This window comes from Trachinotus anak, unplaced genomic scaffold (genome assembly GCF_046630095.1).
Source record: "Trachinotus anak isolate AG129_WGS33_773 ecotype Australia unplaced genomic scaffold, CSIRO_AGI_Tana_v1 ptg000004l, whole genome shotgun sequence".
Taxonomy (NCBI): domain Eukaryota; kingdom Metazoa; phylum Chordata; class Actinopteri; order Carangiformes; family Carangidae; genus Trachinotus; species Trachinotus anak.
Genome location: NW_027273855.1, coordinates 19,443,854 through 19,469,028, shown reverse-complemented (window position 1 = coordinate 19,469,028; position 25,175 = coordinate 19,443,854). Strand labels below are relative to the sequence as shown.

Sequence of the window (25,175 nt, the reverse complement as noted above, 5' to 3'; positions counted from 1 at the left end):
CAGTGCCTTCCTTTCTTGAAAGGTAAGGCTGGAAGGCAATGCTTTAGCACCATCTAAGAAAGGAGGATGAAACATCTTCAAGAACCTCAGGCAAGTCCAGTTGCCTTCATATAGCTCTATGAGATACCATGACCTGGATGACTGAGAATCTTCTCAGACATATCTACTTATCGATTGATTAAATAATCATTGTAGGTCCAATTTTATTATCACTGAAAAACAGTGTGAGTTGTAAATCAGACCTTTTATCTGCAAATAGAAACAAAACTAAATCCATGCATCCAAAAGTTTTTCTTTTGGCCACAAAAAATGAAACTTTTTTATATGTTAGTTAAAACCCAGATGAACATGCTTTCTTTAATATGGTTTAAGATATCCCCCTTGATTACCTCTTCCCTCAGTGTGAAGTTTCAGCCTACAGGCTTCTACTAGCCATGACTGCAGTGCTGCTGCACTACTGGCTGCGTGCCTAGCTCCAAGAGAGAGACAATAATTGGAGGACAGTGAGAGAAGGGCCAACAGACCACCTGCTGCTTGTGTGTTTTTTTCCAGTGTTTGACTGTTTCATGGACACAAGCACTTAGAAATACAATAAAGCATGCTTTGAGTTTGATTTTAGACTTCTACTTATTGTTAATATATTCAGGCAGCCTTCCAGAACTCTTATTTGCACAGACACATGTTTGCCAACTGGGGTGTTTCTTATTGTTACACCCCCCAACCCCCCACCCCCTCCCAAATCTAATCTGTGAGAATGTGCAAAAATAATAGTAGAGGAAATTACATTAGACAAAAAGGAAAGAAATGAGAGAAACAGAAAAGAGCAAGAAAGCTTTCTGAGGCCTTTTTGTTTGAGATAAAAAAAAAATGTTCAGCAACACGAAAAGAGGAGCAGTCTGATGACCAGAGGAGGCCTTCCTGCCTGTTGGGTTGATTTAATCCATTTCTTATGTGTCCTCTAATCTAAACCAGAAGACTTTTGCAGCACTTGCTTCACTCAGTGGACAGTGTTGTCGAAGAGCTGTCCCCTCTGACTGAGCTCTGAGTGGCTATGTGGACGTCTGGTCTTAGAGAGAAGGGCACTGACATGATCACAGGCATATTTTATGGCTAGACAAAACAAAAAAACAGATTTACTCGCAGTGTACTTTCTGTAATGGAAGCCGTGTTTCAGCTGTTGCACAGTTATGGGAAGACAGAAAGAGAAGCTACTGTAGTGAGTTGAGGCCTTTGGCTCACGGCCTCTTACGTTATGCTGTCTAGACATCGTAATCCCAGATAGGGAAGGTTGCAGGTGACATGAGGGAGGAAGGAAGTGAGGATGTGAGGTGAATACAGGCTACAGTTATCTATGGCTCATGTTCTCATTTTCTAATGAACTGTTTTAGAGTCCCATAAGAGACCAAACACAAGAGTGTCCTGACAAAGCAGACAGCTTGTACAATAGTAGTGTGTAGCTGGTACTATACACTGCCCTCTTTATGTGTCATGTGTTCATTACATCAATGTCTGTTGTTTCTTGAGTAACTGAATCTCGCTACATGAATGTTCAGTTTTCAAGGACGTGGAGAAGGACATCTTTTTTTATATTTGAAGCCCTTTTGCTGCATATTAGTCATTGCTTCCAATCATTACTTCGTGTAGACGTCAAGGATATTCTGAAGAGTTAGGCTTGAGTTTCATCCAGTGCTGCTCATACAGTATATCCCAGTAGGCTTTTATATGAACTCTCTTTAATGTTTCTGTCTAATTGGTGAAACTTAATATGGACATATTTCTTTCTGGGAAGGTGTTGGTTTTTCTCAGGAAATGAGGAGTGCTAACTGGATAGTAAAATACATTATTATACATGGTATCTATGAATATGCACAGATTAATGTGAAATACTCATTCAGATGTATACTCATATTTAAAACCCACATACAAATATTTTAATTTTAAAAAAGTATATAGGGCTGTAGAAATAAAACTGACTTAACTGCAGTATATATACATTCTGTGAGCACCCTACTAGGAACAAATTACTTATACTGAGGTAGGGCCTCCCTTTGCTCTCACAACAGCTTCAGTTCTTCATGGATTTTTACAAAATGTTGGAAACATTCCTTTGAGATTCTAGTCCATGATGTTGGCATCACATAATGTCTGCAGATTTGTCAGCTGTACATTCATGCTGCCAACCTCCCATTCTATCATATCCCAAAGGTGTTGTATTGGATTCACATCTAGTGACTGGGGAGGCCACTGAAGTACTCTGAACTCAGTGTAAGTTTGTAATTTGAAGAAAATTGGGCAAAACTTGCAATGAACCTGGCATCTTTGGAGGGAAGAGGCCATTCAAATCCTCCTTAAGTCATTCCTCTAAAACATATTTCACAGTGATATGGTGAAGTGATATGTTAAGTACTGCATAGAGTGTTTGTGGTTGTTCTTATAAGTCTTCATATCTCATCTCAGTGCAAACACAAAAGTGTAGAAAGAAGAGGATGGGATGACCTGTGTGGCAATCACTGTGAAGGCAGATGACTTCATGGCTGAGAGCTGTGTCCACCTGCCAGAGATAACTGAAGAAAGATCAGAAATACAGCTATTTGGCCTTCACATTAAAAGCTAAAAGCACAGTATTTGTCACTCAGGAAAAAAAGCATAGTACCATTAAATGCCACAACAAAAAATCAATACTTCAAGATAGAACAGTACAGCTTAAACATTTATGGATATAAATATACTGCATTTGCAAAAGAGGCTGACAATTTTAATGTCTGCAGATTACTCCTAAGATTTATCATTTAGGTTCCCGTCTGTACTTTGAATTTCTTTAAAAGTTTGTTTGCTAAGTGTGTGTGTGTGTGTGTGTGTGTGTGTGTGTGTGTGTGAGATTCTAGTAGTTAATTGCCTATAAATAAATTCAACTCCTTTCTCTATGAAGAACAATATGTCTCACCCCTCCAAAATAAATGCACACCACACCATCATTTGGCATTTTTTTTTCACATGCAACCGTACAGAACAATCCTGAACAGTCTTGTCCTTGTGATGTTTTGACCCATAATTAATGGAGACTGATGCTGAAATGCACCAATGTCATACCAGATGCAATGATACGTAATTATCGTTGAAATCAGCTACTTTAATGAATAGTATATTGAAATCTTCCTGTTTCTCCTTGTCTACAGTGAAGTTTGACGACTGCATGGGGAACGAAGCGGTGGTTTTCCAGAGCAGTGACCCCATCTTCAGCATGCAGACAGATGGGTCCATCTTTGCCCAAGGAGAGGGAGCCAGCCTTGATGAACCAGTCCAGTTTAAACTGACAGCAAGTGGTCCACACACACATGTCTGGGAGACTGTGGTCCAGTTGTCACTGATTGACCCACCATCACATCAACCAAATAAATATGAGGTGAGTTATATACTTTTGAGCGTGAGCACAGACACACAGATATCATGCTTCAAATTCCAATTATCATCCCAGAGTTTCTTCTTCCTATCACATTTTCTCCAGTGGTCTGGTGATAGTAACAGCCACAAATCAGGTCAAAACTCCTTGGGGTTTTAGAGAGAGAGCATGAGAGAGCAAGAGGGAGCGAGAGCAGAAAGAAGTAGCAGTAGCACATAGTTAAAAGTGATAGAATCACATTGCCACAGGGGGAGAGTACGGTTCCCCTCAGCCATAAGCTGTTATTGGAAAACATCCTGTGCCTCAGATACCCCAGGGGTCCTTGACTCTCCCTCATCTATGTAAAAGCTGTCAGTGGTCAGACGAGGACTTAGCAGCCAGAGCTTAACCGTCCCCATGACGACAGAACCATGCAAGGCCAGTTCTGATAGGCTGAATTGGTGTTAATCAGATTAGGTAATGACAGCACATATGATTAGGGATCATGTTCACTAACACAGTGCAGTTTTTGACACCTCATACAGGACATGGGCCAGTAAGTTCCATACAAGATCAAATCCAGCTGAGACAGACGTGTCACTTATGAGACATAATGGCTGACAACGATCCACTAAGTCTTGTTAGGTAAATTTGTTTTTGGTAGGAACCAGCTGTCACTTCTTGGTCATTGAAACCCAATACAATTTTGTAGCAACTTAAAACTCACACTTTAAATATTAATGCTTAAAGCACTTATCAGTACATTTATGACAATGTTTATAGCCAGTAGTTGAACATGGTGGAGTATTTAGCCGATAAAGAGCCAGATATTTCCATCAGGAGTTGGTGCACACCAAAAAAGCTAAAAGAATAATGAATATTGAACTTAAATTTCACAGGGCAAAACATGACTCCAGAAGTATGCTGATGTTGCTCTGTGCTCTGTGTCTGCTCGATGTGCAAATAGGCAGCTGTTTGGCACCAAGACTGTAATGCAAACTTAAAAAGTGAAAGTGGTGTGTTTACAGCTTGCTTTGGCTAAATGTTACTAGTTATTGTATCTCTAAATTTAATGTCAGTTTTTCCACAACCAAGTCATGGCAGAGATTTAAGATGTAAATTCTGGAACTTAATTAATCCTTAATTACCTGAATTTGCTTTACCTACTTATTCCAGTTCATGGTGATGGGAGGCTGCCTCCCACACTAGTCCAGAATGCTAAGCCAGTCACTGTTGCAGGTGAATATATAAACAGAGAAGTCTTGACAGGCTTTAAGATGTACTTCAGAAGTCATTTTGATCTTCCCTGCTATCAACTTGTTAGTCCTGAGTTATTCATAACCCACAATAATCTGTGAACCTAAGATTTATGTGCAAGCAAAATCTGAAAATAAAATGAATACAAAACTGTTGTGATGCCAGTAAGCTGCTGTTTGAAGGACTGAAGACCAACCTTTTTTTGGCGTTAGTCTGTTGAGTATTAAGCTTTTTGATGGCTTTTGCTTAAGACTACTACTAGTTTTCATCTTAATTTTCTTTGTGGTGCATATGGCCAGAAAACAGACAAGATGGCACAAACTCAGTCATAGAATCAGAGAGACAAATAGAGATGTGGAGTGGGACATCGGCCAACAAAGGATCTATTAGTGGGAGTGGGTGTAAGGAGGAGTATGTTGCTCTGCCTCTGAATAGCTTGGCCTTCATTCTCACACCTGTATTTCAGGTTGCTTCAAATGATTCACTGGTTAGTATGGTATGAACTTCAGTATTAAACTACAGTGTGTTAAGGGTCAAATGGCTGACTCTTCTACTTGATTTTCCTGTGAGTCAACTAATCCGGAGATCCTGGGGAGCCATGAACAGACAGGCAAACAATGAGAGAGCTAGACAGGAGCAGAGGTCAGGAACACGCTACACACTGGAACAAACATGTATGCAGGGAGTGCAGCGGCAGAAAGCAGGGCGCCGAAACAAAATGTGATGTTTCATTATGGAAATGGCGCTTTGTGGCGTGCTCTGTTGAATAATAACTTCCAGATGTCTGGGTAGCCAGGGGCTGGCTGATATCAAAGCGTGCAGGGTTTTGGGGAAGCAGTGGCATGGAGGGGAAGAACTGGGACCACCGCCAGCTGGCTAAGGCTGATGGCACCAGGGCTGGGGGGCTGCATCCATTTCACACTCAGTGACTCCTGTTCACATAGTGTTAGTGTGCTTAAGCGTGTGTGTCTGGTGTGTGTTGGAGAATGTTATTTGTCTTTTGGTGAGAGATTATGTTGGATCAAGTGTGAATTATGCTAATTTTGCGTAAAATTTTCATTTTTGTTTATGGTCTATGTGTGGTTGTGTCTTTGTTGAGGGCATAAAGTGTCTTATGTTTGGAGCCCATCGGTTTAATGTGTGCAGGGTTGCGTGTCAAAAAAAGTGTGTGCCCTCTTTGTGTGGGATTATGGAAAATAACACAATCTTTAAATCTCTGGAATCTGTGAACCTGTCATTAAAAATTCTAATATCTGACTCTGGTTAGCTTGTGCTCCTCATCCTCCATCTTTTATAATAGTTTGAATAAGTGCACAGACATTTCTACTTAACCTGTTTTATAATCAATTTCATCACCTGCCTATACTTTCTCTCTTTCTGTGTGAGTGTGAATAAAAAAAGAGCGAATTGGAGCTGCAGGGTTTGATCAGACTTACACCATGGCAAGAGAAAAGCCCACTTAAGCCTTTTGCAGCAGTGATGGGCACAGCTCATTCTCCAACTCTCTGTGTCTTTTTCTCTGTTTTTTTTTCCTTCATCCTTTTCTCTCTACATTTCTCCTCGGGGAACTCACTAGTACCTGTTAGCATGTGTAGATAAAAGGATCTGGAGCATGACTTATTTAGGCAGGGGAGGCACATCTGCTTCTGACAACCCCTCTCCTCATCCCAAACATGTCTCACTCCACCTCTACCTCCCCTCACTGCACTGGTGGGATGTGGGGCAGCCATCCCCTGCAGTCAACCCCACCGAGCCTCCCTGTCTCTGAAGAAAAAGAATACATTTGTCCAGACCCAGCTCACATCTGTCTCCTCCCGCTCTGCTGACAACCCCTGTTTGTGCACACAGGCATGTTGTGCTTGGCAGAGGTTGGTCTCCTGAATATGGACTGGATGCAAAAGATCATGTGCACATTTCAGTGACCTTGTCACACAGTACAATGAACATGCAGTATGGCAACATGTGTGTTTGGATGTTAGACTGTCTGTTGTACAGACATAGAAACACAGTACAAGAGGAGAAGGACAGAGTGCTGGTGCTTTTTGGGCCATGAGCATGAGAACAAGCTGCTCAGGCTCATGAGTCTAAACTTTCCTCTATTTCAGGGATTATAGATCCCCAAGTGGTCAAAGGAGGATGTGCTGCTTTCCCTCTACTAGTAATTGGGAAAATAATTTAAGCATGTTGTATTTTAGCTGGATATAGCTCCATAATAATAATAATAATAATAATAATAATAATAATAATAATAATTATAATAATAATAATAATAATAATAGTAATCCATAATCCACCTTTTCTTGAATTTTACTAAAAGTTTGGTAAAGTAAGTTTATCATGAACTTGATCTTTTTGGTTGAATAACTTTTTGTGTCATTGAATGAAAGTTCATTCTTGACATTGTTAACAGCAGTTGACAAAACAATGCTACAGCAAATGTCATGTGTAGCTGCTCTGAAGGTTTTGATCGTATCATATGATCAGCAGATGGAGCACGCCCAGTTGTTGTAGAATTGTAGTTCAAGTTTTTATTTTTCTGTGCACTTTAAAGCCCCGATCAGACAGACATGTGAAGCACAGCGCACGCCTTTTAGTTGAAGCCTACAATTTAAAAATTAGAGCAGTGCGGTGCATTTTTTAAAATGTTGCTAGGCAACCACCAAATCACCTGTCCTTAGCCTAACTATGATTTTGTTGTGAAGTTTATTTTGTTGTGTATTTTAGGAGGAGTTAGGGACAGTTTTAGAATATGCTGTCAATCATTGGGGCTAGCATCACAAAAATGACCATTAACCTCAGGGGTCCGTGGTCCTGATGAGCTGCTCGGCATAAGCACTACAGAAGACTCATTTCATCTGATTGGACAGTGAGAAAAAAAATCACAAATCAGGTTGGGTGCTTTTCTCCTCTTAGTTGAGTGAAACGTGGGGCACCAAGAATGCATGAGCAGCGTGCAAAATGCATGCACTGCCTACAGAAAATAACTGGAAAAAGACTCCTCTCTCAGCAAAGCTGCATCCTGTCTGATTAGAATCTTATCCACTTTATTGTAGCTTAAAAGTTGTGACTGAAAGTTCATTCTTGAAATAGAAGTTGACTAAAGATGTGGGGAGATTGTTTGAATACTGGACTTAACACAGCACCAAAGGGTTACTCAGCTTGCACCATGTCTGCTAAATTTATAATTACATAACTGTTTGTTCATATCAACTTCAAAGGTGGTAAAATGTCAGTGTTTACAGCTTGTTTCTGCTGCCACAGGCAGCAAAAAATTCTCTTCTGCTATTGCACATACCTTTGCCTGTAAGTGTAACCACCTCTTCTGATTTCTGGTCTGTTACTGAAAGTGCCCTGGACTGCACAGTACATGATGTTTGAAATGTAGCGCTTGGTTGATGAAACTGAACATGACACCTTAGCCCATACCCCTCCACATCCCACACCCCAATCCACCCACACACACATGCACACACAAACACTATACATACCATATGCCAGGTTGCTTGACACATTTCCTTTAAAGCAGCCTTAAAAGCTTTTCTCCTGGGCGTCCATCTAATGAAGTCAGCCTTGAAAGCATTGCTTCCGCTGGCAGATACAAGCCAACCCTCTGAGGGACCTTGACCATGCAAGAACAAACAGGGAGAGACAAAGAGAAAACACTTTTTATAGACTGCATAGTACAGAACCCTCAACTTTCAATATGTGCCAGAAGCCATTGCCGTCTTCCAACACTGTTGCCTAGCTCTGTGTTGTATTTTATTTTTATTCTCAAATGTCAACTGCTGGGGAGGAACTGTATGGCTACATATCGCACAGAAGTAATGTAAAATGAAAAATTGGAAGAAGTATTAAAAACACTACCCTCTTTATATGTAAATGTATGGTGATTGAACCTCTTTTTCTTATGCTCCCGAATTCACAAGCCCAGATTTTTTTTGTGCGAACACCCACCCACTCACACACACACACACACATACTCACACAAACACATACACACATACAGACATAGAGCATGCACATATATTCTCCACTCTCTGCTTGCACTGTTTTCTTTACGGTAATGAAAGTAAACAGTTTTCTCTATCATCTCTGGTGAGTGGTTTCCAATTCCAATTGTCCAATTGCGTTTTTTTTACCCTCACACCCTATCTTGCATTGTCACTCATTCTCTTTGTGTAACACACTATTGTTAAGATGCACAGTTACATCAGGGATACTACATTCTTCAGTCTGAGTGCTACTTTCATTCAGTATTTGATTAAAAACTGCAGAAATGTGTAGTTTTTCATAGTGGGGCCAACACCTTACTCATAGTCACATGTAACTATAAATCAAGTCTGGTCCACCCATTGATGTAAGACCCACAGCCAGTCACATAATCAAGTATATAGGATAGACACCCCCTTTGCCAACAACCAAAGGTGGGACAGATGTTTAATAGCAACAAAAGCAAAAACAGCACTCACCATTTTGCTTAATTGCTATTTTTCTGGTAAAGGTAAAAATAAAAACACATAAACAACAGACATATTTTCTTATCCCTGTTTTGTTTTTTTTCTCCTTTGTCTATCATCTAATTCATTTATATCCATTCCCAACTGATATTTACCTGTTACACACATTTTTTTACCTGTAGTGATTGAGGTATTTACTTAAGTAAAAGAAGTAATACCACGCTGTAAAAGTACTACATTGTAAGTAAGATTTTGAATGCAGGTGCCTTTTAATTACTGTGTAAGGTCAAGCTGTTTTTAATTACTTCATTCTGTTGGGCACGTCAGTTTATACCAGTGCATCATATTTTATGACCTGAAAAAAAAGTTAAGTGAACTAGTAACTATAGTCCTCAAATAAATATGGTGGAGTAAAAGTGACAAAGAATAATATTTCCACCTGGAAGAATATAATTGAAAGACTAAAGTAAATAAAAGCAGCTCAAAATAGTACTTAAGTACAGTTCTAGATATATTTTGTTGCATTCCACCACTGTTAACCTGCATGTACCCATCTACTGTAGGTGCTTGTACAGATGACTATTTCCACTGTTACTGATGCAAATATGTATTAACAGCAGTAAATCTACTGCCATATTAGTGTATCTACAGAATATTATATGTTATGAAGTATATGCTGTATTTATAAAGCCCTCTAGGAACCATCTTGCATATCCTCTACAGAATGGTAAAAAAAAAAACACTGCTTTACTAGATCTCAGGAGAGTCTCATTCTGGCCGTTCTCAAGCTCAGCAGTGCTGTGTAAAAAGGCCTTTAAATGTTTCGTCCACTCTGATGGAGTAAACTGTGGCAGTGTTTGAGGTTGACTAGGCCTTAATTTAATATTGCTGTGGTGAAATTTTATTGCTGGTTTGATGATCCTTTTAACCCATTCCCTATTGTATTTGCTGTTTCTTACATTTTAATGTTTGTCTAAATGAGAGAGTGAACTGCTATCAATAGATCACCCTGTATAAATAAAGGTTGAATGAATGGACGGAAATGTTTCTGCATTTCTGCCCCAGAGGCAGGCATGACAAAGACACGAGCTGGAAATGTGCTGGGGGCCTGGGGAGTGTCTGTGAGGTGAACTTCTGCGCTGCTGTTTTACCTGCTGGTGCACCATCAGCCTAGAACAGCCCAGTGCATGAGGACTCACTGTTATTGAGACAAGCCGTCAGGACCCACTGACGAGGAGAGACTGAGAAAAACAATAACACTGGAAGAGAAGAGAAGAGCAGGGGAGAGCATAGGAGCAAGGGATGGCTCAGGGGAATGTGATTGAGACAGAGATTGCAACTGATGCATAACTTCAGCAATGATGCTCGTGACTGAATTCTTGACATGTTTTTGATGGCTTGTAACCCCGAATTGTTGGTAAACTTACTGTAGAACAAGTCTCCTGAATATCAGTAGAATATAACTTGTATATCACTTTATACAGCACATCTACTGTAGCCCCTGGGACATTAAACATGGTAGTTAAGAGGCGAGCTTTGAGATGTTGGACCCTATATAACCTTGACACAGAAGTGTAAATATGTGTAATGCACTTAAATGTAGGATGCCACATATCTGATTATCTCCACTCAGTTGCATGAACTAGCCCTGGGCAACGCAATTAAAGCTCTCTCACTGTATATTCAATGACTTTTGTTTGGTTCTTTCCACCCTGGAAGCATCTGTAATGAAGCAGATTCTGTGAAGTTCACCTTCATGCCTTTTGCAATATTTTCATGTGAGTGCATTATGTTAGTCAGGTGATATGCTTGATAGTTTCAGCATTTGATGTAGCTCTCGTGACTCATGGATGAGTTAATGTTCATGAGGAGATTGAAAATGGACTCCTTTCAAATGCCTTATTCGAGCATCTTTCAAAAAGACAGGTTTGTGGTGGTCATTTCTCTCTGCCTGCAGGGAGTGTGTGATGGGAGAATACTGTATGATTGAAGTGCGTGTCTGTGATTCAGCTGTCACTGTCTACTGAAAGAGGCTGTAAATTGAACCTCAGACATGCTCTCTCTTAATAGGATTTTTATACCCGGTGTAAATGACAAAGTCTGAGGTTTATGATGTCTTTCATATTATGCACACATACATACATACATACAAAGAATTCATAGACTGTGTGCTCAGACTTTGCAGCTCTGTCCTGCTCAGGTCTGATGCATGAGGGCACAAATGAACAAATTAAGAACAACATTTACACATTGTGCTTATTGCTAATTTGGCACACTGCAGACAGTACATTGTGTGCTTTTAAGAACTGTGGTTGTGCTCTAATGCTGCCATGAAGCAATTTTTTTCCTGTTCCATATTGTTTTGTTTGAAACCAGTATAAGTTACAGAATGGTTGCAAATAACTGAACTGAGGATTCTAGTGCATATGTACTTACCACACACACGCGCGCGCGCGCGCACACACACACACACACACACACACACACACACACACACACACACACACACACACTTTAAGTTTATTTCAAATGGTTTTGGAAATATCACAGTTAACTACTTCTCAACCACATATGAGACAAAGTGGCAAAATAGGAAAGAATTTTTGTTTTTTTGATGAGAACATGGAAACTTGTAGGTTGTATTCAGTTTATATTTACTCACTTTAATTATTTCCTTGTTGCCAAGTAGTATGGGCACGTAATATGGTAAAATAATTAAAGCATTGATTATATGACTTTGCAAAGCTCTTGGCCAATTATCATTCATTTATGTAGCTCCTGTGTAATCTCCTATGCCTGTGTCTGAGTGTGTGTTTGTGTGTGTGTGTGTGTGTGTGTGTGTGTGTGTGTGTGTGTGTGTGTGTGTGTGTGTTACTATTTCAAACAGGGATTTATGAGGAGTTTATTACCAAACTTTATGAGAGAGGAAAAAAAATAGATATCAACATGTAGTGCAATGCAGTATCTTAAGAAAATGATGAGTTACTGAAAAAAATCAGCTGTATATCTGCCAATTTGACCCATTTGACCCATTAAATTAGCATTTGGTCTGCCAAAGAATTCAGCCATTTGATGATTCCAGTGAGTTTTCCTGACAGCATCACAAAGGCTCAACACATTATTTCTAAAACTTAATGTAAAATATGTTCATACTTTTTTGTGTATTCTAAAGACTATGTAAAAGTTTACAAGTATTAGAGCAAGGACATGTGTCATCCTCGCTCTGGTTGCCAAGCTTCCTAAAGGCTGAAAGGCAAACTGTAAGTGAACGAGTGAGTCCATCAGTCAGCAAGTGAGTAATAGTCTGAGTGAAGAAATGAACAAGTGAATTTGTGTTTGAGTGGGTCCATTAGGTCTTTCACATTCAAAGCACAGGATGTGCATTGTGCACTTTGTTTCCATAGAAACATCATGCATTCTCTTTGGCTATGGGGATGACAGAAATACTGTAGGTTACAGAAACAAATACATGTATGTGTATTGCACATGCAGTACCACAATGATGAGAGGAGGAAGGCTGCACAGCCGTACACAGACTCCTCACTACAGTTATTGTTAACACATCTGCTTGTATTCAGAGTGATACTTTCAGACAGCAAGGGGACAGTGCCACCAGTATTTGTATTTGCCGCTGCCGCCTGAGTTGATGATCACTGAAGTTTTAACATTGGCCATTGCAACCATGGAAACCGCATGGTGGAAAACAATACAGGAGCCAATTTTACTGGTATCTGAGATCCCTGAATGATGCACCTCCTCACCAGCAATGAGCAAACATATCAAAAACAGTCTTAGAGCAACATTAACTTTAAAGTTTGACTATCCGATGTTATATGATATTCCTTTAACCTGCTTACAGTGTCAGCTTTACGGTTCAGGTTGTTAGTCAGATCATAGCCAGCAGCCATAGCAGTGGTGTTGTGCTCTGCTGCCTGCCATTAAATATACAGACCACTTCACATTGCCAGGTGGCTTACATAGCGCTAACCACTAAGTGTCTGAAAGAACCTTAATGCTTATTCAATAATGATCTTAGATTTGTCAGTTTAACCTGGAATGTTATTTTTCCATCCTGTGAATTTCTACTTTCTAGACTGAAGAGACTTGGGTATCACATCAGTTACTGTAACAGCACATCCAGCCTCCTAAACAAAGTCTTGTATTGTCTTAAAGGTCACAAAGGAAGAGGGTAAAGTCGTCGAGAGAAAAGAGAAGAAGGACGCGTTCCAAGCACCACCTCCTGTCATCATGTTCTCAGGGTCTGGCCTGAACAGCTCCAAGGGTCTACGGAGGCAGAAGAGGGACTGGGTGATCCCACCAATCAACGTGGCAGAAAATTCTCGAGGACCGTTCCCTCAGATGCTCGTCAGCGTAAGTGAAAGATTTGATGGGCTGCATCACTGATTTGTTCTAAATTTACAGCTGGGATTTCTTGAGGGTACTTCACGGCTAACACTGATTGGGGGATATGTGATGGACGATGATAAAGAACAGAAATACATTAGCATAACTGGTTTGTTCTCCACATCCTCGCAGATGATTATGTTGTGTTATCCTCATGTAATTATAGCCACAAAATCTTAAGGTATTTAAACAGCCCTGATTGGCTCTGAGAAGTTTTCCCTTCTGACATAGACCAGGCTTCACCACAGCTAAGCAGCTAAACTCTCCCACAGTGTGAGGTCCATTGGGTTCACAGTGAAGCAGATGATTATTTCTGCTCTTTTATGCATACTTTCCTTCCTTTATCGAGCCATTTCAGAAAGGTTGCCCAAAGTTCAATACACTATTTTTATAGCTGCTTTATAACAATACAGTTTGTCACAGAATCTTTACTGAAGCCATAACTCTGGGGCTCCTGTGAAATATAGGAGAAAGTATGAAAAACTGCTATTCTCAGGTTCAAAGAAGTGGGACAGTGGCTCATTCCCTGTGGCCCAGTAAGGAAATGTTGGTTTAAAACTTATATAAATCAAAGATAACAACATGACAAATGACCTGACTTTAGCCTCACCCTGCATGTGTGATTGAGGAATTTACAAGTAGTAACATCTCAGCCACTGGTACCTAATCCTTATTCAATAAACCTGTTCTCATTTAGTATTTAGCATCATTTAAATTGGAATGTGGCAACAACAACTGACTCATCACAGCAAATTTATTTTCTGCAAAACTGCTAATTTTGATAAGTACAAAATATAAACATAACACGGTGAAGGTTAGAAGTCGGAATTAAAAAAAAAAAAAAAAAAAAACAACATGAATGGATAAAGGTTTGTGGAAATGTACTGTTGTGCAGCATGCTTTAGTTGCACATTGCTTAAAATTCAGGATTTCTGTCATAACAGAATGCGCAGTTTGTCTCTCTCATACCAAAGCTGTAGACTCTAAGCTTGTGTTGCACACTGTAATTCATCAAAAAACATTATTTCAGGAGACCGATGCTTCATTCCCTGCTCCCACTTTCCTTCTCTCTTTATCTGGAATATCTAGCCATCAGCTTTTCCTCGTTGTTTACAAAACTCTCACAGTTTATCTCTTTTGGGTCTTAAATTGTGCAAAAGAAGCGTTTTTTTCCTCTTATTTCTGTTCTTTGTTTTTCAGCTGGGTTTCATCCAATCCCCAGGGAAAAGCCTGGGGAGCTGCTTGAAGGAAACTTTTTTTTTATTTTCCATTTTTAGTGAAACAAAAACAGCAAGTCAAAGAGAGGGGAGTGTGTAAGTCTTTGTTTTGGAGCTGGAGTGCGTCTACAACTGGAGTGTGTACCATCAGCCTGGCACAGTGTGGCACTCTCCTCTAAACCCTCTGAGCCCTTCAGAAGTGCTACAACCAGCCGTAAACTGGCCAGACAGTTTTGCTGTTTTCATGAGCTGGTCAGAACCAGAGAGAGACAGAGGGGATAGGGCGGAGGGAGAAAGTATCAAAGGAACATTTGGAAGTATAGTGTGCAGCCAAACACAGTCCACTTTGTGCAGTAAATAGGTCCGTCAGGGGCTGGTGGATTGTTGAGTGGAGCGTTCAGAGCGGAGGAGAAGTGATGCGTGTTGATGCCTCTGTTGGGCTCTCAGGTTCCCGTCTTTCTCTTTTAATGATGACTGGAGGGCAGGCAGGGCCATACTGAGAACTAGAGATTTTAACAAGGAGACAGCTCCTGGGGGGTGAATGGCATGTGGATGATTTTGAGATACTCATTGTTTATGTGTTTAGTCCACCCACTTTTACAAACTTTTTTGTCTTGTTGTGAAAATTGAGGCTTGTGCATCTGTTTTTGTGAATCATATTTTATACTTTAATATCATCATTGAAGGCAGAGGATTATGTTTTTTCATCTCTGACATTTAATATCGCAGTTTAAATTTTGATAGGAAACATGTTGCAAAACAGAGCTCACAGTGTTTCTGTCTCTCTGTCTGTCTCCTACCTTTCTCCAACTGTGCCATTGTTCAGTGCTCTGTGTGCCGTGGCTGTGTGATGCCTCCCCTAATGGCCTGTGAAGTCAGTCCCTTTCCTAATGGGCTATTCTGTCATCCAGCGCAGCAATGAGTGACATGCAAGCAGCGGCCTTCACCGCCATCCCACTGCTTTTCTCCCTGCCCTGACCAAGTTGCCATCAGTTGGACAGGTGGGGTGACAGCAGCCCTCACCTGCATCTCCGCAGGTCTGCAGCACTGTCACTTTGATCAGGCCAGCACAGGATTGGGCAGGTGTCAGGACAGAGGCCCTACTGACTGGCCTCTGAACTCGCAGCCTGACATGGCTCGAGGGAAACGCTGACTGCTCCGGTAAAGTCTTGGCAGAACTGTACTCCCATCACTCTCTGAAGCTAAGACAGTGTCAGAGCTCAGTGAGATGTTATTGACTGCTTTTTATTAATAGGAGCACTGAAATAATTGCTTCAGCACTTCAGACTTTTTGACTGTACATCAAGGTGTAGTGTGCACAGTGCAGCTCTCAACCTTAATATTAGGCCTTTTTAACTTTTAGTGTAACAGAGTTGTTGGTATTAGCAACACCGGTTTCAGCACTACTGTGCTCCTTTACAACAAATGGGAATCTGTGGTGCATAACCTAGAGTGAAAATGCTAGCAAAGTCTAGCAAAGACAGCAATGGCAAGGAAACAGAAGCACGAGGCTGTTATAGAGAAAACAAAGGGAGGAATAGATCCAGAAAGACTAAAACAAAGAGCGGGGGGAGTAATTTTTCACAATAAACAGGTGTTCTTTGTCATTCTCTTACTTCTGCAGCCAAACAGCCATCAATAGCATGTAAGGGACATTGATTTTTCACAGCGGCTTTTTGAAACCTTCCATTGATCCACACACTTCTCCTACGGCTGAGACGCATCGATTTCTTTTGCTCAGGTAAATAAAGACTCAACATAACCATCCCCCTCCACCACTCAACTCCCTTAACCCCCTATTAGAACAACCGTCAGCAGAAAAATGAACAAAACCCTGATGAAACAACAATTTAGCCAAGGAGTAACGCTGGGTATGAATACATGTTTGTCCAGTAAAATGACCTTTTCCTCATACTGTTTCCTGACTTAGAAAATAACACAGCAGGAGAGAAAGATGTGGTTGTGGCCTGTCAGGTTTTTTGGTGGAGGCGAGGTGATGGTATCATTGCTTTTATATACTGTGTCTAACTATTTGCACAGTTAACATACTATAAATTGGTAAGAATTAGTAACATTTAAAGGAATAGCTTGACATTTTTGGAAATAGGCATATTCACTTGCTTATCAAAGGCTGCAGCCCATGTCAACTAGCCTAGCTTAGCACAAAGATTGAAAACAGGGGAAGTAATTGCTAAGAAAATATGTCTACAAGCTCCTCCGAGGCTCACTAATTAACACATTATATCTTGTTTGTTTAATAACATGATAAAGTAGTGAGCTTTAGAGGTTTTAACAGGCAGATTTTGCTGCCTTTGGACAGAGCAAAGCGGATTCCCTGTTTATAGTCTTTACACTAAGCTAAGCTAGTTATCTCCTGGCTGTAGCTCGGTAATTAATGGACAGATGTGTAGAAAGTATTGATCTTTATCTAATGCTCGACAAGAAAGTGAATAAGTGTATTTCCCAATCTGTCAATTATAAGACTAACATGCATGAAATGGTAGACTTGGTGTAGTTAGCTCTTCCTTCACAAGGGAACGGTTGACGTGCATCTAGACATCTCCATTTTTCACAATATTAGCCCCTTTGCATCCTTTTCTCATGATGACCTTCCTTCTAATTGTTTACTCGTTACATCATTTTTGTCCTTGTCCTCTGTCTTATCAACATCACAGCCTCTCTCTTCTAAAACCTGACTCACCCCTTAAACCTCCTCCGCTGTGGGTGATATTTCAGTGTTTGTCTAACAGAGATATTATTTTGAGTGAGAAGACATTTATTATGAGAGCTGGAATAAGGGATGTAAAAATCCCTGCAACTTCAGCTAAACGGTTGTTTTATTGGATAATATTTCTTTGCAAGAAAGTTTTTTTTGTCTGCGGGCTGTCCTTGAGACAGAGAAGCCAGATTTTCCGATAAAGTGCGGCTGCATCCCTCAATAATCATATGACATTATATTGACAGGAATACAATAGAGAGAAACAGCAGCAGTGAGAGCAATAAGCCAAATAAATTGGTACTTGTCTAAAGCCCTTTATTGACTGATATGAAGGGAAAGAGTTTTATATGATATCCTGCACTTTTATTGACGAGTAATTTGTATCAGTAATGTGTTGAAGGTATTTTAGCTTTAGAGCCAGCATGTTAAACAGTGCACAAAAGACCGACAGTTGTATCTGATTTGGTGTGTGTTGCAGTGCATCTGGTTATGTTTGTTGTGCTCGCTGCAGCACCTGTGCTCCAGTTTCTACATCTTTCTCCATGAAGCACGTTGAGAAAAGCGTTTTTCGAGCAGAATGAGAGAACTCCCCCCCCGAGGTGTCTGCTTGCTCCTCTGCGTACGTTTACCAGTGATTAATGACTGCTCCGCTTCACTGACAGACACGGCAACAACAAAAACACCAGAAACAGACAAAAAAAAAAGAAAAAAGAATCTGAAAGAAAAGGAGGAACAAAAAGCGACTGTACAAGTGAGCTGGAGCTGATTGAATTGGAGAATTTGAGGTGGGGACAAAGGCGGGGTGGGGGGGGTATGATTGAGAACAAGAGAAGGCAACAGACAGAAAGGGAAGGAGCGAGAGAGGGAATGTAGGGCTAGACCAGGATTAGAGACATGTCTGTGTTTGTGTTTAGGTCTGATAGACTTCCCGGAGAACTGCTGTTCACAGCCTCTTCCCTCGAGTCTAATGAAGCCTTCTGGCATCTGCCACCCCACCACCCGGCCAACACCAGCACTGCACTGCTCCAGTCTCCCCCCTTCATCCTTTTCCACCCCCTCCTGCTGAGACAAACACACACATTCAAACACAAACAAACATACACATGCACAGACAGAAATTACACCGCCGACAAACAAAGGATCAGTAAAGCGCATGTGCCGCGTTGTTGCCTTTGTATATGCTCATTGTTTGGGGTTTTGTTTGGTCACATTTCTGCTTTATCCCTGAACAAAGACAAGAAAAAGCTAAGCTAGTAAAACAGGACTCCATCTTGGGTTTTTTTTTGTTTTTTTTTTAACACAGTCCACCAAAAAAACCGCAGGATGGTGAAAGGAAAGGATGTGAGTATTTAAGGATCACAGATCCACAGCTCGGTCACTGGGAATCCACATTGTTGCCCATATGGAACGTTTTAAGAATGTTGAACTGCACAGAACTCTGAGCTAAATAAATTCAGGCTGTGAAAACACTCACATGTGTGGCTACACTAAGTCTATCAAACACATGGACTGTTCAGGATGTGCACTGCTGTTTATGTGTTCAGGCGTATTCTATTCAGGACTGTGTTTTGCTTTGTAATCTTGCAGTGTTCTTGTACACTGCTTAAGTCCTTTCTTGGCAGCCATACAACACACACACACACACACACACACACACACACACACACACACACACACACACACACACACACACACACACACACACACACACACACACATACATATGATAAACTCTATCAGACCAGGAAAGTAAATAAAAGAAACAATAATCTTCTTTCAGAAATGGGTTGACCTCCTGTAAAGTATGAAGAGGGAGGAAAAAGGATGGAGGGAAGTTGGTCCACTCTGGGGGAAGAGCACAAATAGTCGTGTCAGCACTTCATTTGCTCTTTGTTTTGACTCAGTAAAACATCTTGGCTGTTTAAACTCCTGGCTTTTTGTGTGGCTTCACCCCTTGAAGAATTCACACAAGGTATTTCCTTCTAAACCCAAGCTTTGAATTTTATTCCAGGAGACATTGAAAATCAGTTGGCTAAATATACTGATATTTATTGATGCTGCTAGCAGCAAGAACCCATCAATGTCTGTGCTATGGCGTCAGTCATTCTGCTACTTTATTCCAAACAGAAATATCTCAGCAACTATTGAATGGATTGCCCTGAACTTTTATACAAACTTTTCTTACAGCACCACCAGCAGGTTTACATTTTTGATTTTCAGTGAAATATCTCAACTACTGGTTGCATTGCCATGAAATCTTGTGCAGTCAATCATGGATTCCCGGAGGATAAATCACAACACTAAATACATCTATGAATACTGGCTTCATTGTCATGAACTTTGGTGTAAATATTGAGAATTCAGAGGTTGTCTAGAGTCAAAATAACACATTTATCTCCAATATTAATTTTTTTGTTTGTGGCACAAGTACATCAACCTTGGCAAATGCTAGCGTAAAATAGAACTATTCCGATATAATGACAATTCATTTATTTCTTAAAAAGGTGACAGCTGGGACAAAGCTGGGTCACCAGTCCTGAGTCATGATGACATGAGTAAAACACCAGTGGAAATTGAGAGTGCTTTATATTGTTACTCGTGTTAATGGAGTCTTTGTGATGGAGTAGTATGCACACTCCTTTTTTGACAGGTCAGATCATTAATGAAACATTTGACCATAAAAGCAATTTGACCATGTTCTGAATAGTGTGAGACTCAGGTATTTAAGAGTAGAGATGAGCATCTGAGGGTGCATTAATATCTCACGCAAGGAGGTGACCGAGGGCATTCATGAATTAGGAAGGGAATAGCTTTATTTATGCGACAGTCCCATTTCTGTATGCTTAGTCCTGGTTCTTGCTTCGCCTCAACGAGCCACTATTTTCCTAAGAGCCACCACCCTCAGTCTTTACAACAGTCTTGTCTTGGCATATAACAAATACTTTATGAACTGCATTTCCTTTCCTCTAATGAAATTAGTGAGATCAATATAATTACATTTATCAGCCCCAGGAAATGGAGTCTCCTAATCTCCTGGTATTGGTTAGAAAAATAAATTGTTACTGCATTCATGTATTTGTCAACAGTGTTTGGCCTTTGTTTCCTCCTGTGTTCAGGAGAGTGAGACTAAAATGTAATTTTCACTATTTAATATCTCATTATTTTGAAATTAGCAGCGTGAAGTCCTGGTAAACATGTTCATCAGGCATACTCAACTACGGTTTATTTTTCAAGAGAAAAAAATTTCCAGCAGTGCCTTGTTGTGCACAGCCAGGCCCAGAGCTGCTACTACTAAGGCGTTACAGTAACAAAACAAACAGCAAAAATCTCTGCATCAGCCACCCACTCACTCATACACGTGCAGACAGCACAGACACACATACACATAGAGATACACACATGTTCACAAATCCCCCCCTTCCAACACATTCCTCTCTGATATGACATCAGGCAACACCAGGCAGGCTCCCTCCTGGGTTCAGTTGGTGTTAAATTAAACAGTAAATCATCTCACCAAAAGACACAAGAGTTATGTGTGAGTCAAGGGCAACAGTTCTGGGCTCTTTAATAGGAGATGAGGAGGACTTTATGAAGGAGATAAATAACAGCTTAACAAACAGCCTCTGTCTGGTCCCCTGGAGGTTGGCCTCAGCGACCCTGTGGATCAGTAGGATGAAGGAGAGCCAAGAATCTATTCCTCTGAAGACATGAAAAAATAATATGCAGTGAAATTGGAAGAAAGATATTCGGAAGGGGACTCAGGGAGGTGGGGACCTGTGATGAAGTGGGGGGCTGTGGGTGGCAGTGATTGTCGGGAAAATGAGACAAGGTCGGTGAATTAGAAAGGACAGTTTGACAGACAGGTTAGCAGTCAGACACACAGACATTGCAGTTGTCCCATCAGATAATCCTTTCCAACCACCTCTGCTTTGCATGTTTGCCTGAGACACAGGCCTGATAAAATACAATGCGATTCAACACAAAGCAACAGCATTTAGAGGAAATGGAAGAAAAGAGTAATTGCGAGGGGAAAAGTCCTCAGGCATGAGATTGAATTGAAATAAAGCACTTTTTAATGCAAGTCATGTGATGTAAAATTCTAATCTCACTTAATGTGCTTGTATTTTTCCATTTCCTCCTCTTTGGATCTTTCTGTCCTGGAGGTAAAATGTGAGGGAGATCAAAATTGAGGCCTGCACCAGAATAATCTGATCCTATTTACTTTGTCATTTACAATGAAAGGTCTCAGTCAGAATTTTTCATGCAAGTATAATGGATACTGTCAAAGGGTGATTGTGTTTTTGTGTAGTTGTAAACCCCTTTTAACCACACACATATCCACAGTCATGCAGGAGCATAGGCAGACACACATGAAGATTTGGTTCAAGCAAGCATACATCACAACTATGTATGTGTGTAATAAATTTCCTCACTGCACAATGAAATGCTTTACAGCATCTCAAGATGAAACATCTCCTAAGGTAAACAGTTTAGTGCCAGATAAAAAGTTGCCAGTATTTTATAACTTGTCCTTTAACTTTGCAGGTTTCGCAGTGCTACTCACTTAGGAGTATTTCTGGCCAATACTCCCTGATGCTGCTTTACACATTTTTATTTGCTCTTCATTTTCAGGAGAAAAGAACATTTCCTCCCAAAGCTCTATAAAAGCTTTAACATCCCACATTGTTCATAAAACCAGAGTGATGCATAGCTCTTTGCACAGCACCTGGCATCGTGGCATACAGGGGATAAAGTTATAGCTCATCTGAGCCTGTGCAAAATGCTTCTTTATATAAGGCGATTTGTATTGGGTGTATATGAAGTCAGTGTCATTGTATAAAGGGCTCAGCGTCAAGTGTCTAGGGCAGCTTGGGCATTTCCAGATTTTCAGCAGTGTTTTCCTGTTGACTTCCTGGACCAGAAAGAGGTTCACAGTAACTGACCAGTGCTGGTTCTGATCCATTTCCTGATTGTATCAATCAAGACATGAGAGGTCAGCTGCCTCTGAAAAAGCAAAAACCACATGTACACCAGCCATCTGTGTGTCATCCTTATGACACATGTGCTTATGCTCCAGCAAAAATACACAGGCGTGAATCCACAGACACACATGCATGGCTGCACAAACATACACACACACACACACACACACACCTCCTCACTCTTCCAAGGTTCATTTGTCAAGATGACAGCTGGACTCTTGCTGAGGTGGACTTTGCCAAGCTGAATCTCTCGCTTGGTTAGTGGGAGCCAGAACATCCTGGGAAACATTCTGACACACACTTAGAGGCTGCATTGGGACGTGTGTATGTGTGTGCACGTGCACAAGTGTGTCTTTTTGTTTGTGTGCATGTACATGTGAGTGTGCAACTTTTCAAAACACCCAGCAGCAGCATGGCAAGGTCCAGCCCCTCTTCAGTTTCTGCCTGTGCTTGGCAGGGGCAGGCTTGGCAGGGAGCAGCCCATTTTGTCAGGCTTCCAGTCAACATCAAACGTGCATACTGCTCCCGCCTCTACCAACAACACCTTTCCTCCTTCGCCTTTGCACTCACATCTGGGTCCTTAGACATCTGTTTACCGCGTGATACCTCCGAAGTGCTTGTCCCTGTAGGGTGGGAGGAATGTATTGCATGCTTTTCCTTCCAAAGAGCGCTTCAGCTGTGTCCACTGGATGTGTCTGTGTCACTGGATGTTTCTCTGACTACATTTAATAAGACAATGTGAGACATTTCAGCAGCATAGGATCCCACAAAGGTCACATGTCTGGTCATGGGGGAAACACTTTCTCCTTTCTCACATTATGCTCTTGATCCATCCTGCCAAACGGATGTCCAGTCAAACAACTACTGGCAACTTCTCTACACTTCCTGTTTCCAGGTTCGAGCCAAAAGGCTCATACTCTGCAACAGAGTTTTGCTGATGCAGTCAATTCAAAGCCACTTTCATTTCCCCCCCTTACTCTCACTCTCCTCACCCTTTCCTCCTTCCATTTTCCCTCTAGTCTGCATTTCTCATCTTCACTGGATATAGAAAGTGAGAAGAAGGTGGACAGCGCAAAAGTGTGTGTGTATGTATGGAGTTGTGTTTGGGGGGTAAATGGCTGGGGAAAACTGCAATAGCAGCAGATTTCATGCCACTGTCACCCTTTCTCTCTCTCTCTCTCTCTCTCTGCTTCTTTCTCCCCTACATGTCTCCAACACTCTTTACTCTAATTACCCAGATTGGGTTTCCTGGGGATGAAGGGACGAGGGAGTAAAAGGGAATAACAGGGGGTCCTTGATATTGTCCTTGTCAAAGCCTAGGGGAGTGACTGGAGAAGTCATTCATGCATCCATCGCACTCCTGATTTCACAATTTAATCAATCCCCTAATGAAAGAGAGTGACAGAGAGAGAGGGAGAGAGATTGCAGCCCTTACACTTTAACCCTGCTAAGCCAAAGCTAAGGGGTGCGACCGCTCTTTGTCTGCCACAACAATGGATGCCTTATTTTCATTCTCCCTGCCTGGAAGAAGGGAGTGCGCAGGGCGAGTCATTCCATTGTTACCTCTGGGGAGAATAGCACCTCTAATTTGCCATAAGCCTGCACTATTAAAGACCAGACTCCTTTCATGCCACTAATAATTGGAAAAGTCATTCACTGTTTAACTTCCATTACTCCATGTTATTTTCACTAATAAGGTGGAGGAAGGTCTTTTAATAATCTCCCCTGCATCACTTCTAGCAATCATTCAAATGACAGAAAAACACATAGAACACACTATTTCTCCATTTTATTCTGTCACACACTCACACAGACCACTAAGCTGGATAAATCTGTAAAGGCATCTTTTTGCTCCTCTTACCCTTCATTAAATCTGAAAATGGCATCCTTCCATCTTAGTCTTTTGATTTATGTCACAGTACAGCATTTACGAGCAACAATAAAGTCATAATTTATGCTCAATTTATCAGAAAAAATGTATCTAAAAAAAAAAACCAAAACAAATAAATCATGGGTTTAGTTATATTGAAACACAAGAGAGGTGACTGACGAGAGCAGCAGAGGACACAACTGAGGTCTGTGGCATAGCAGAGCAACTTGGCTGGGAGAGAGGTGTGGATGACTTTGTTTGCAAACTAAAAGAAGAGGAGGAAGAGAAAAAAAAAGGAGGGAGAAGAGGAGATCTGGTCATTTCAATTGCTTCGGCAATAACAAGACTAAGAGTCTACAGCCAAGTTAGTGGCCTTGAGCCTACTTATCTGCTGTGGCGCCTTAAACTAAATGCTAACATCAGCATGCTAACATGTTCACAATGATGATGCCAATATGCTGATGTTTAGCAGGTATAATGTTTACCATGTTCACCACCTTAGTTTTACTGTGCTAACACTTGGTAATTAGCCCTAACAAACGGCACAGATGAGGCTGATGGAATGTTGGGATGGGAATGATTAAACTTTTGACCTGATGGTGGCAATAGATGAAGTGATTACAATTCATCCTGAGGGGAACATGAATGTCTATACAAAATTAAATTGCAATCCATCTAATAGTTGTCGAAACATTTTACATGGTGGTGTATGCCCATTGTTCTCAAACAGCACCTTCAGATTTAGTCGGCTTAATGTGGACATAGTCAAAGATTCATTCTTAAACACAGAGCCACAGGTACATCTGTCCATGCAGCTAATGAACACAAGATGTTTTACAGTTTGTGTTTTATGTTTAAGTTAGTAAGTGCATTTTGAAAACCCTAGCTTC

At 40.9% G+C, this 25,175-nt stretch overlaps 1 protein-coding gene across 5 annotated transcripts in view; it reads left to right on the top strand.

The window, feature by feature from the left end:
- Nucleotides 1-25,175, top strand: part of LOC139620821 (cadherin-4-like) — a 399,662-nt gene that overhangs the window by 323,335 nt on the left and 51,152 nt on the right. For all 5 annotated transcript variants that reach the window (XM_071476746.1, XM_071476743.1, XM_071476747.1 and 2 more), the window contains 2 exons: nt 3,177-3,403; nt 13,267-13,464. In XM_071476746.1, the coding sequence (XP_071332847.1) occupies nt 3,194-3,403; nt 13,267-13,464 (408 nt within the window). In that variant the 5' untranslated portion in view covers nt 3,177-3,193. The remainder of the gene's footprint in view (nt 1-3,176; nt 3,404-13,266; nt 13,465-25,175) is intronic.